This window comes from Scyliorhinus torazame, chromosome 16 (genome assembly GCF_047496885.1).
Source record: "Scyliorhinus torazame isolate Kashiwa2021f chromosome 16, sScyTor2.1, whole genome shotgun sequence".
NCBI lineage: Eukaryota > Metazoa > Chordata > Chondrichthyes > Carcharhiniformes > Scyliorhinidae > Scyliorhinus > Scyliorhinus torazame.
This window is the reverse complement of record NC_092722.1, coordinates 159,898,369-159,911,023: the sequence shown is the minus strand read 5'-3', so window position 1 is coordinate 159,911,023 and position 12,655 is coordinate 159,898,369. Positions and strand designations below refer to the sequence as shown.

The following is a 12,655-nucleotide window of genomic DNA, read 5'->3' as shown; positions in this document are numbered from 1 at the left end:
GACTATATGATCATAGAGTCATAGAACCCTGCAGTGCATCGACCATTGAGTCTGCACCAACATCCCAAAAGAACACCCTACTGAGGCTCACTCGCCCGCCCTATCCCTGCATTCTCAGAACCTAACTTACACATCTTTTTTACACTATGGGGCAATTTAGCGTGGCCAATCCACCTTCAGAAATTTGGACTGTGGGAGGAAACCGGAGCACCCGGAGGAAACCCACGTAGACACGGGAAGAATGTATAAACTCCACACGAACAGGCCACGGTGCCGCCCATAAGATGCCTGTCAACAGTGTTTTCCGCCTTGATTGGTAACCCAAGCATTGACGACCAATACGCGAAACTGGCTGGGGGCAGCATATTTACAAAATTAGGTATGAGCCAAGGATACCTCCAGCTAAAGCTCAATGCGACATCTCGAAAAGACATCACCATTAAGAGGTCATCTATAAAGAGTTAAATGAATACCCCCACCCCTTCAGAGTATCATGAGCTACTTTCCAGAGGATGATGGAAATCTTCATTCAAGGATTGTCCAGAGTGGTGGTTTATCTGGACGACATATTAATCTCAGAAATCACTGAGAAGAAACGTCTGGAAAATGTGGAGGTAGTCTTACAATGATTCTCTGAAGTAGGTGTCCACCTTAAAAGAGAGAAATGTGTTTTTCAAGCAAGCGAGTTAACATACAATGACAGCCTACACTTGTAGAAGTCAAGGTAAAAGCCATAAATGGAGTCCCGACACCAAGAAACACAATGGAGCTAAAGTCGTTCTTGGGCCTCATCAATTATTACGGAGAAATGAAACATAATTTAGTCACCTTACTGGCATCCCTGCACACACTGTTAAAAAAAGGATCAGAAATGATTGGGGTAAAACACCACAAGACAAAACCTTCGTGAGGGTGAAGAAAAAACTGCTTTCATCAAACATATTGGCACTTTATGACCCCCTCAAGATCACTCACTGTAATATGCAATGCCTCTCCTTATGGAGTAGGAATGGTACTGTTGGGGCAATGACACTGAGTGGCCAATCGCGTTTGCATCCAGGACCCTGGCAAATGCACAAATGGTCAAGGATGGATTAGCCGTGATATTTGCAATAAAGAATTTTTACCAATGCATCTACGGACGACATTTTGTTACCATAATGGACCATAAACCACTATTGGACCTCTTTAAGGAGGACAAAGGGAGGACAAAGGCGATTCCTCCTATCGCCTCAGCCCAGGTCCAATGCTGGGCACTATTATTGGTGGCATACGAGCACACCTTTGAGCATCACCCAAGGACGCAAAGAGCAAATGCAGATGCCCTGAGTCGCTCACCGCTGCTCATGAGCTCCCCCTTCCCTACCACCCCCCTCCCACTGCCCCGCCAAGGGTGGAGAAAGTCATTATGACTCTGAACTTTATGGATACCCTGACTGTATCCACCAAACATATCCTGACATGTACCCAAAGGGACTCCACGCAGTCAAAGCTAAGCCACGCTGTGCTAAGTGGCAGAGTACAAGGGCATCCCACAGTTGACTTAAAGAGGACTTAAAATCCTTCCTCGCAAAACACCAGGAATTAAGTGTGGAAGGCGGTCCTGTGGGGACCCTGAGTGATTGTCCCATGTCCAGATCAGCATCTGATATTACAGGAGCTACACAGTGGCTACCCAGAAGTTTCAGAATGCTCGCAAGGAGCCACGTCTTGACTGGACCCAACGTAAACGTTCAGAATATGGTAAGACAGTGCCCGTCCTGCCAAGAGAAACAAAAGATCCTGCCATGGAAGTGGCCAGGGAGACACTGGTATGGTTACATGCAGACTTCACCGGATTAGCCATGGGTTCTGTGTTTCTAATCTTAATTGATGCCCATTCCAAGTGGATGAACATGCATCGGGATGGCCTCCACTACTTCCAGCGCCACTGTAGAGCGACTTCAACAGCCATGTAGGATCCACGGTATACCGGAGCTTCTCATAATGGATGATGGGACCCTGTTCAGCGGTGGGGAATTCCAGGTGTTTATGAAGATTAATGAAGTGAAGCACATCCCCGTACGGCACCATTTCACCCATCCTCAAACAGCCTAGTTGAACGGGCAGTCCAAACATTCAAGAGTGGCTTTAAAAAATAAACCACAAGCTCACTTGAGACAAAACTAGCACAGTTCCTCTTTATTTATAGGATCCAGTCACATGCAATGGCAGGAATGGTGGCAGCAGAACTATTAATGCGTCGGCTACTACGATCCCAGACCAGACCTCAACATTTGTTAGGATGCCGTCCAGAATGCACAATATGTTTTAATTTGTAAAGCTGTGAGGAAAGGATACTTTGCTCCAGGCGTGACTCAATGCACAAATCAGGATACGGTATATTAAAACAAACTTTATTACTCACAGCATTAAAGTAGCTTTAACAGCACAGAAATACAGCTTACAATTACCAGTTAAATAATGCTTAACAATAAAATGAAACACTTGAACTCTGAACTATTGCCTTCTTTATCTCCGATCAATCAAAACCCATCACAGGTCAAAATCCACTTTTAAATGCAGTCAGCAAACACAGGAGTACTTGCCAGCCTCTGAATAAAGAATTCCTTTCAAAGATTGCTTGGAGAGTGGGAGATCCTTCTGTCAGGAAATAGCCTGCAGAGTCTTGTCTGTGTCAGAATACTACTCAACCTGATAGCCTTGTGCAGAAGCTGCTGTTCTGTTCACAGCCAAATCTAAACTGACTAAACTCAAAACCTGACTACTTCAGCCCTGTCTCCTCCCAATAATTACATCATCTCTATCCCACTAAGTGGTTATGACCAACTTACTAAGGCTAACCACAACCCCTCAATTCTAAACTCCAGGAAATCTTCTTTCTATAAGCAAAATTCCATTTGCCCTATTTAGGTAAACACTATACATGGTTAGAATGAATGATGATCTTACTTTGACAACATCTTAATTACCATCTGCAGCCACAGTGTCCGCCTTTCTTTGAAACCAGAATTTAAAAAAAAAGATTACTGCACCAGATACATATAATGCAAATTTATACCAATTTCTTACATTCATCACATGGTGTCTCTGGACTAGACTCAGCTTACTGTTCCCCAACTTAAGCAGCAAAGTACATTCAAAGTAAGAGGCCAGAAGAAAAACCATAACAGCAGGAGCTCAGATGGTGCATTTAGGCCGGGAGACATTGTTCACATCTATAACTTCAGAGACGGCCCCATTTGGATTCTGGCTGTCGTAGTAGAGAAAACGGGGCCTGTATAATATTAGGTCAAACCAGAGAGGTGAGCTTAAGGAAGTGGGTAGACCACCTCAGAAGCAGGGAACCCTAAGGAAACTACTCCTGGAGAAACAGTACCCTCAAAGTCCTTCATTCCAGCTTACAGACATAGGATGCAACCCATCCTTGACCCGAGAGCCAGTCAGCAAGACGGCGAAGACTCAGGCTTCGAAATGGAAATAGAGGTGACAGAATCCTGGGCGGAAGTCACCGTCGAGGAAAGGCTCCCAGCAGTGGCACTTCAACCTGGATTATTACAAAGATGATGTCCAGCTAGTTGTATCAGAAAGCAGGTAGGCAGCCTATCACAGTGAAGTTTTTGTACACAGCAAAGCACTTAACATCTTTCACTTTCCAATTTTGGGATAGCAAAATAAATGATTAGAATTGAATTAAGATACAAGCTTAAAAAATGAAAAACGAAACAAAAGTGTATTTCCTTAACTATTATGGCAAATGTTGACATTCCTCAATCATAAAATTAGCATTTCAGAATCATTAAAAGTGTTTATAAGGTTCATACTCTGTTCAAAACTCAGTTACGCCTCATTCAACAAGTTGTACCCTTTGAAAGGGTTTTTGTTACAATGAGAATAACAGTGTACAAGAAGGCTCTTGTCAATTCCGTTGATCTTCACCGTTGCAGCCTAGGGGGTGGGGTCCCTGTGCACCCTGTGGGGAATCGCCAAATCACTGTTGGATTTCCATGTTATTCTGTGCATGTGTGGACTCCAGAAGTTACTGTCAGTTTCTTGAATAATTCCGGGGACCCTCACAGTTTTGATGTTATCACTATCATGAAATCTGGGTCATTGTGTGAAAACAGAAACAATACACTTGTTCCACAAGGTAAACCATAGCGGAAAATAAGAGAACTACAAACATTGGCCAATGGGATAAGGTTTGATTAGAGATTTTGGAAACAGATGAATGTTTGTTGGGTTGATTAGGTAGATACTTTCTCAGTTCAGATCATTTTTAATTCCGCTGAACTCATCACTCTCGAGGGAGTGCAACGAAGGTTTACCAGACTGATTCCAGGGATGGCGGGACTGTCATATGAGGAGAGATTGACTAGGTTGGGATTGTTCTCGCTGGAGTTTAGAAGAATGAGGGGGGATCTCACAGAGACTTATAAAATTCTAACAGGACTAGACAGGGTAGATGCAGGGAAGATGTTACCAAAGCTGGGTGTGTCCAGAACCAGGGGTCACAGCCTGAGGATTCAGGGTAAACCATTTCGGATAGAGATAAGGAGACATTTCTTCACACAAAGATTGGTGAGGCTGTGGAATTCATTACCACAGGAAGTAGTTGATGCTAAAACTTTGAATATATTCAAGAGGCGGTTTGATATAGCACTTGGGGAGAATGGGATCAAAGGCTATGGGGAGAAAGCAGGATTAGGCTATTGAGTTGGATGATCAGCCATGATTGTGATGAATGGCGGAGCAGGCTCGAAGGGCCAAAAGGCCTCCTCCTGCTCCTGTCTTCTATGTATCTATTTATCACATTGCCTGTACACTGATCAAGAAGAGTTGGTTAGGGATTGGTTTCCAAATCACCAGGACTGCTGACTATCCATATATAATAAAAGCAAAATACGGCAGATGCTGGAAATCTGAACAGTAAATGTTGATGATGCAGCTAATTAACAGATCGTACACATAACCAAGGGTTACTTCTTCCAAATATGCCCACATTTTGGGACTATATTGGCACCTTTGATGCCCAGTAACATTAGCACCTTCTCATAACATACTATTTCATTACTGATGGGTCAGGGCAACAGTATCCAATTGGAAACTTGCAACTATAGAATGCTTCTCTCCCGCTTTAACTTCCATTATTGGTGTAGGCCTCCTGATGAATGACTGCTTGTTTTTTCTGTCTATGAGTTAGATGTTCACAACCTATGAAACGTTGGACATGGTGTATGCACATTTTGCCTCGCAGCAGTAGTGAGCGCACTGCTCAATTGTTACCAACACCGCTCTGTTAATGGGGACGTGCATATAGAACTGCAATTGGCATTGATATCCTTATAATGTTGAATTATGGGTGACAACCACTGTGTGTGTTGGCAGCTGTTGGCATTGTGCACAATAAAAGCAGCTGAAGCCACCAGACATGTGAGGGACTGGGTAAGCCATAACTGCAACTGCTACGTCCACCATTTCTCATTCCCAACAAGCCAGACTATGAGGGTATGCAAGACAGAACTCCCTGTTTAGCACAGGAACACCCAAAAAAGGCCACTTGATGTAGGGAGAGTAGGACTGAGACTGACCTCTCTTCTCTTGCCAAGGGACAGGCTGCTTCACAGGCATTCCTACACGCCTGACATTTTTGGTATTCACTGTGACTAGACCCAGGAGTCTTGTTCGTACAGACTTACAATTCTTTTGACATTCAGTTTCATGAAGAAATACAATCTATTGGGCACTACTAACACATATGCACAGAGATTCTGGTTGTTTAAATCGATGACAGGCTTTCAGGTCACATGTTAAATATTTTTAATAGACCGAAAGTTCCTAATAGGGGAAAAAAGTCTCACATCTGTAAATGTGTCCATGCAATTAAGGAAGTTTGTTGTTGAAATGTTTATGTACATTTGTGCTGGTGAATGGTTGGTAGATGAGTCAAAGATTCCATCTGTGCTTTATTATGTAGCTTTTAAAAAAAATAAACTGGCGAGTATTTTCCACCTCGTGCATGGTCACAGAATCTGTACCCTCCAGTTTTTTTTGTTTGTTACATAATTCAAAAGGTTAAAATACGCTCAGAGAAATGAAACTTATGATTGGCATAATTTCAGTGTTTTCCATTTATTTGCATGCTCCAATTTAGTTCATAAGTCGCAAGTGCCAGGAAACATTGTTCGTAAAATATGTTTCCATTTTTCTACTGCACTGAAACTCATTAATAAATGCTTCAGTAATGATGTGGGAATACGGAATTTCTGTATGTCTCAGACTCTTTCTGGAGCTGTGGATCGCACCAGTGGTTAACGTGTCCCACCCCTGGTTCAAATATAGCTGCAATTAATTTAAATGTTCACCCTCTTGTGAAAACCTTAACTTTACGGATTACTCATGCGAGGATCCTAATAACCAACTTTTGGGGCTTGAAATTAACATTCCAGCCCATGTATCAGCATTTCACCCTTGTTTTTATTGAACGAACATGATATGACCCTAATTGGAATGTCCCAAATAGCTTCCTGTCTCCACAGCTGTCCTTCTAAGGACTCTATACAAGATGGTGGTGGTCAGATTGCTCCTGTAAACAGGAAGATAAGTCATCTGATGCCATTTTCAGGCCATGACTGCCTGCTGAAGGGAATAGGAATTGGCTACTTCTGTTTACTTACAGGCCAGAACTGTTTTACTTCTCCAGAAGGAGTAGCTGTGTTATTCAAGTATCAATTCCTTTTGATTGTATTCCAAATTCTTTACTTCAGCTCACTGTAAGAGAGTTATATTTGAACAGGATCTTCAATGACTCATCAACCTCTAGGTGCTTGTGCCACGTTAGCTTGATGCAAATGAGCCCCAAGGCCCAATATTGGAGCAGCCTTGTGTTGTACCACTTCGGTGCAGGCTCCAAACGACATTCCAGAATTTCTACCCCTTATTATGGCAACGGGGCAATGGTTTAAACATTGCTGATTGAGCATTAAAACTTTATTGCAAAAAAGTTACTTGATAGAAATGCAATAATTTCTACTTTGATAAAACTGATACCACATTAAAACACATCGCATTCTGCCTCCTGAGTTTAATGAGGTTATTTCGCACATTGTATGATCTGTACTCATTGTAATGTCCTCAAGCAGTGCTGTTTAACATTCAAGAGACCACAACTCTTCCATGTATATGGACTGCAGCCTATTTATTTTTCATCACTCGCATCACCTTTCTAAAGTCCCCATATGCGCGGCTCTCTAAATGAGAGGTTAGGCACATAATCACCAATTCACAAACCCTTCTAAATGTCACTGAAAACCATTTCAGATTGTTTGGAAGCATGTGTTTGTGTATTTGAGCAATGTGGGCAGAATTGTAATCTGATTTTCCCTCAGTGGGTAAGGAGAGGGGAACAGAGGATGCCAACCAATGATGAAGACCTGGCAGTGTGGCTAACTTTCCCCTCCTTAACAAAACAAGGCCGAGGCTAGTTGTGGTATCACACTGCCAGACCAGTTGAGAGCGTATATATTCTCATTTGCTAATTTGGCAACGTGAGTGTGATGGTCTTTTTGAAAACATTAGTTGAACAGAAGAAAATGTACCTCAGTACAGAACAAAGTATTGAGACTTGGACCATACTTATATTGCATTTCTAAATGGTTCACCACCTGGTGCATAAGTTGAGTTTTTCAATTACATAAGAAGTAATATGGAGAATAATGCTGGATAACGTAGTGAAGCAGTTTGTATCATTGTTAGTTCTGTAAAATCACAAGATATTTCTGTTTTTCTTTCTGTAAAAGTGTACCATCACCTTGTGAAAAACAGGATTTACACCCTCTTTTTGTCGTTACTCCTCATATTGTTCCAGTTGAGGCCACATACTCATCCTCTGAGCAAATTACGAAAAGGTACTGATCTCATAACTATCGTCTTTCATCTACTTTATTACCTGTGTAATCAAAAAGATGTATCAATGATTTAGTGAAAAAAAGAAATACTTCCATTTTTATCTTACCTTTTATGACCTCAGCACATTTCAAAGTACATCTGTAGTGTAGTCACTTGTCTTTTGCAGTTAGAGATATGCAGAGATGACTCTCATCAAATTCTGTGTGAACAGGGTTGAATTACTTTTTTAAAATATCTGCAGCTATAAGCTTACTTTCAGTTTCTTGTTTTCTGTAACCACACCCACAGGCTTGACTAACACATACATACAGAGGAACAGTCAACAGACTCATGCACTCAGACCCAGAACAATTGAATACAGCAGTTATTGTTGTAATGTAAGAAATACAGCATTACACTTGCGCACTGGTAACCTGTTTTTAGAATTTGAGGGTAATATTGTTCAGGACTATGGAGGTAATTCCCCTGTACCTCTTCACAAGGTTCCGTGGCATCTTGTACGTTCACCTGAGAAGGCAGACGTTAGCCTTGGTTCGTCATCTCAGTCAAGTGATATCATCCCCAACAGTGCAGTACTCCCTCAGTGCCAGCCTAGAGTGGGACTTAAACCCACAAGCTTCTGACTCAGAAACAAGGGGGTGAATTCTCCGCTGGCGGAATTCTCCGTTCCGCTGGCAGTGCACCCCTGTCTGCAGGTTTCTCGGTAGTGTGGGGGTGGCCACAATGGGAAATCCGAATGGGTGGCGGCGGGAATGGAGGATCCCGCTTCTGGCGCCGGTGCGCCGGTGACGGTGCAACACCGAGGAACACGCAGCTGGGGAAGTTGAGAATTTACCTTCAGATTGCTACCTACTAAGCCATAGCTGACACCTTGTGAATTTACTCGAGCATTGAGCATTGGATTGGGACAATCCAAACTGCGATTATATCCCCAGGGCCGGATCCTCTGTGGTAGTGAGCAGGAACTGCTGGGAGCTTTCCGGCGTTCGACCCAGTGAGGCCGGCAATGCGATTATATCCCCAGGGCGGGATCCTCTGTGGTAGCGAGCAGGAACTGCTGGGAGCTTTCCGGCATTCGACCCAGTGAGGTCGGCAATGCGATTCAACGTTAATTGGTCACTTAACAAGGCCCGATGGGCTTTTCGCTGCAAATCAAGGTTGGGGGGAAGGGTGGGGGGGGGGGGGGGGGGGCAGAACCATCGAGAGGGTGGGGAATTGTAACACACAAAAACACACTTATGCACAACCAATATGATGCTTCTGTCACTTTTGTTTGCAATGCGGGCCGACCTCTGAACCCTTGGCCCATCTCTCCAGGCATTCCCACCCCCTCCCTCTGGCCGTGGACATGGCGCTGGACCTATGACCCATGCCCTGCATTCGGATGTTGGCTGTTGCATGTGTGGTGTTGCCTCCCGCAGTGTTCAAGCACGGTCTCCAGGCATCAAGGTATGTTTGGGATGCTAGGCAATGACTCCCACATGCCCGCCCACCCACGGGAATCCACTTGGGTTGTGTAAACTGCTCACGTAACCACAAGCCAATTCCCGAATAGCAATAAATAGCCTTCAACCGCCTGGCCAGAGACCTCGGCAGTCGATGGGGGTTATGGACGGTTGGTGGGGCAGACAGGCAAGGACAAGGGGTATCGTGGAATGGGTACACACAATCCAGGCTTTGGCATGGTGGTGCCACATGCAGTTGCCCCCTGGTTGCCCCCCCAGCACCTTCCCCCCCCTCCCATGGTGGCCCACCCCTGTGGAGGGTCCCCCAATCCCAGACGAGGGTCTCCCAACCCCGCCGAGCACTGGGTACTCACCTACTAGGGTCCCCGCAGCAATCCTTCCGTCAGGTTCACGTTTTTCAAAAGGAGTACTAATTGGCACCAGCATGACCACTTGCTGGGGACTCCAATGAATGACAGGGGTCCATTGGATCTGGGGTGGCTCCCGTTAATTGGGCTTAAGTGGTGATAATTGGATTCTCGTCTATGGGGGTGGGCCGGTTGTATTGCAAACTGTTTGGCGCCTGGTGCGATTCCCGTTTTCGGTATCTGCTGCTATTCACCCGTCTCGTTTCGCTCGAGCGAGAGTGCAACGAGGCTGGAGAATCGCGCCCCCAATCTTCAGTTTAGATACCAACACCAGTTTGTAGCCTCCAGTTTTGGACTTTTGTTTTCACCAGCCCCAATCTGGACCTTTTCATTGTTGTTCTTCTCAATTGTCTCTATAGTTTCCTTTGCAGTTTAACCCACTTTAATGCCTTGAAAGGACTGCCTTCCATGTAAAACTTTTCACCTTTTTTTTCATCTTCTGACAGACACATGCAATGCATTATCTGTTATGCTCATGAATCCACTGACCATCGAAATTGCAATGAAGCGACTGAAGTCCAGCTGGAGCACCACTGGCCTTCTGCTTGAGTTACTCAAACTCCCCTCCCCTGACAGAATTGCTGCCTAAAAGCTTTAACAAAATGTCTTGAGAGTGGGACTTTATATCCCACTGTAAAAGCATTCTGTCAAATGACCTCGTTGTGCTCTGATGTTGCCCCATTGAGTTCTATACTTCACCACTTCCTGCCAGCTGTTCTGAGTAAGAAGTCTTACAACACCAGGTTAAAGTCCAACAGGTTTGTTTTGATGTCACTAGCTTTCGGAGCGCTGCTCCTTCCTCAGGTGAATGAAGAGGTATGGTATGCTGTTCTGAAGGCAACTATGTGAAAAAGCTCAACAGCTGGAATGGATTTCTGAGCGTACTTCGTCTCAAACAAGAAGTCCACAACCCCAATTGAGCTTTGTATTTTCTCAGGCTGTGTGCTTTGGTCCCAACAGGTCATGTAACTCTCAGTGTCTACTGTTGTCTCTCACAGCCTCGAGGTCTACTTTTCCCTTTGACCCCTGTGGAAATACTTGTAGTTTCCCTGCATTCTACAACTCAGATTGAGCATTGATTCGAGCTTTTATTTGAGCTATTTCACACAATGCGCAAAATTTAATGGCCTCCCTGGAGGCGAGTTCCGATAACTCACCATCCAATAATTTGTGTGTGGATGTGTGTGTGTGGGGAGGGCGGGGGGGGGGGGGGGTTGATTGGGAGGGAAGGTGTGGGATGGGGTTTTTGCTGCCTTCTATTCTCCCTCAGATTAAGTCCAGCTGTCCCACAAATTGTGAATGACATCTATTCAGGGTTATGAGTTTTTGCCATTGGTCTCAATATGGCTGAACAGGCTGATTCTTGATCCGCAGATCTTTGGACACAAGGGCCAGGACCATGAGGTAATGGGATCTGCAGTGCAGGATGTGCTTCCTTTTCTTACCTTCACTACTGCCACTCTGCCTCATCATTAAGACATTGTGATTCAAATCGTGATGCAGCTTAATGGACAGGTTGTCACCATTTTGAATGATTGGTCGCAAGCTACTCCCAGTCATTAATTTCAATGTTGTCGTGCTTCAAGGAGATGTCTTTGAAATGTTTTCTTTGTCCTCCCCGGAACGGTGATGTTTTGAGAGCTGGGCAAACAGGACCTGGTGGGGGAGATGTTTTTGGCCACCCAGACAGTGTCCAGTCCATTGAAGTTGATTCTGCAGGAGTTTTGCCTGAATGATGGTGGAGCTGGCTTCAGGAAGGACACTAGCCTTTCGTGTGATAGTCCTCCCTTTGAGTCTGGAGGCATTGCTGATGGAATTTCTCCAGCACTGTGTTTTGCTCGTACACAGTCGAGGTGTCATTGCAGGTGACGATAAATGCTTTGTGCATTCGGACTTCTGTTGACTTGCTGAGGTCTTTGTTGTGAATCACTAGTTGTTTCAAGAAGGCTGAGTTTGTGCAGCTGATCCGGTGCTCAATCTCCTTGTCGATCGTGGCCTCTTGAGAGAGGTGGTTACCTAAAGCGTGCAGAGGAGATTTACCAGGATGTTGCCTGGTATGGAGGGAAGATCTTATGAGGAAAGGCTGAAGGACTTAAGGCTGTTTTCGTTAGAGAGAAGGTTAAGAGGTGACTTAATTGATGCATACAAGATGATCAGAGGATTAGATAGGGTGGACAGTGAGAGCCTTTTTCCTCAGATGGTGATGGCTAGCACGAGGGGACATAGCTTTAAATTGAGGGGAGATAGATATAGGACAGTTGTCAGAGGTAGGTTCTTTACTCAGAGAGTAGTAGGGGCGTGGAATGCCCTGCCTGCAACAGTAGTGAACTCGCCAACATTAAGGGCATTTAAATGATCATTGGATAAACATATGGATGATAAGGGAATAGTGTAGATAGGCTTTAGATTGGTTTCACAGGTCGGCGCAACATCGAGGGCCGAAGGGCCTGTACTGCGCTGTAATGTTCTATGTTCTATATGGGAAGTGCTTAACATTTTCCACCAACGGCAGGCAGGGGACCTTCAATACGGGCAGCCCAGCAAGCTTACCCTGTCAAGTTTGCTTGCGGCCTTTTTGGGGGGAAGGTTCTTCCTTCAATGGCACTCAGTACTTGATTGAGGGGCTGACAGGGAAGTGGCTGCCCACAAAAATCCACCCCCTGCCCTTTCCACCGATCATTCGCCACCCCATCACCTCACCGATAATCCTTCCTTGTGACTCTCATCCTGCCCTCGCTTACCTTTTTTCCAGGATCTAATGATAATTCATGGTGAAAGTCCACGTGTATTACTGGCAGCACCTAACCATCTCTCCTTGTTGTTCAATGGCATTACCATGGCTGAATCCACTTTGGCAAAATCCTGGGAGGGTTA

The 12,655-nt window shown here is 44.7% G+C and overlaps 1 protein-coding gene across 2 annotated transcripts in view; it reads left to right on the top strand.

Moving 5' to 3' along the window:
- LOC140393173 (uncharacterized) overlaps positions 1–12,655 on the top strand; it is a 384,488-nt gene that overhangs the window by 127,168 nt on the left and 244,665 nt on the right. For both annotated transcript variants that reach the window (XM_072479311.1, XM_072479313.1), the window contains one exon: positions 7,800–7,907. In XM_072479311.1, coding sequence (XP_072335412.1) covers positions 7,800–7,907 — 108 coding nt within the window. The remainder of the gene's footprint in view (positions 1–7,799; positions 7,908–12,655) is intronic.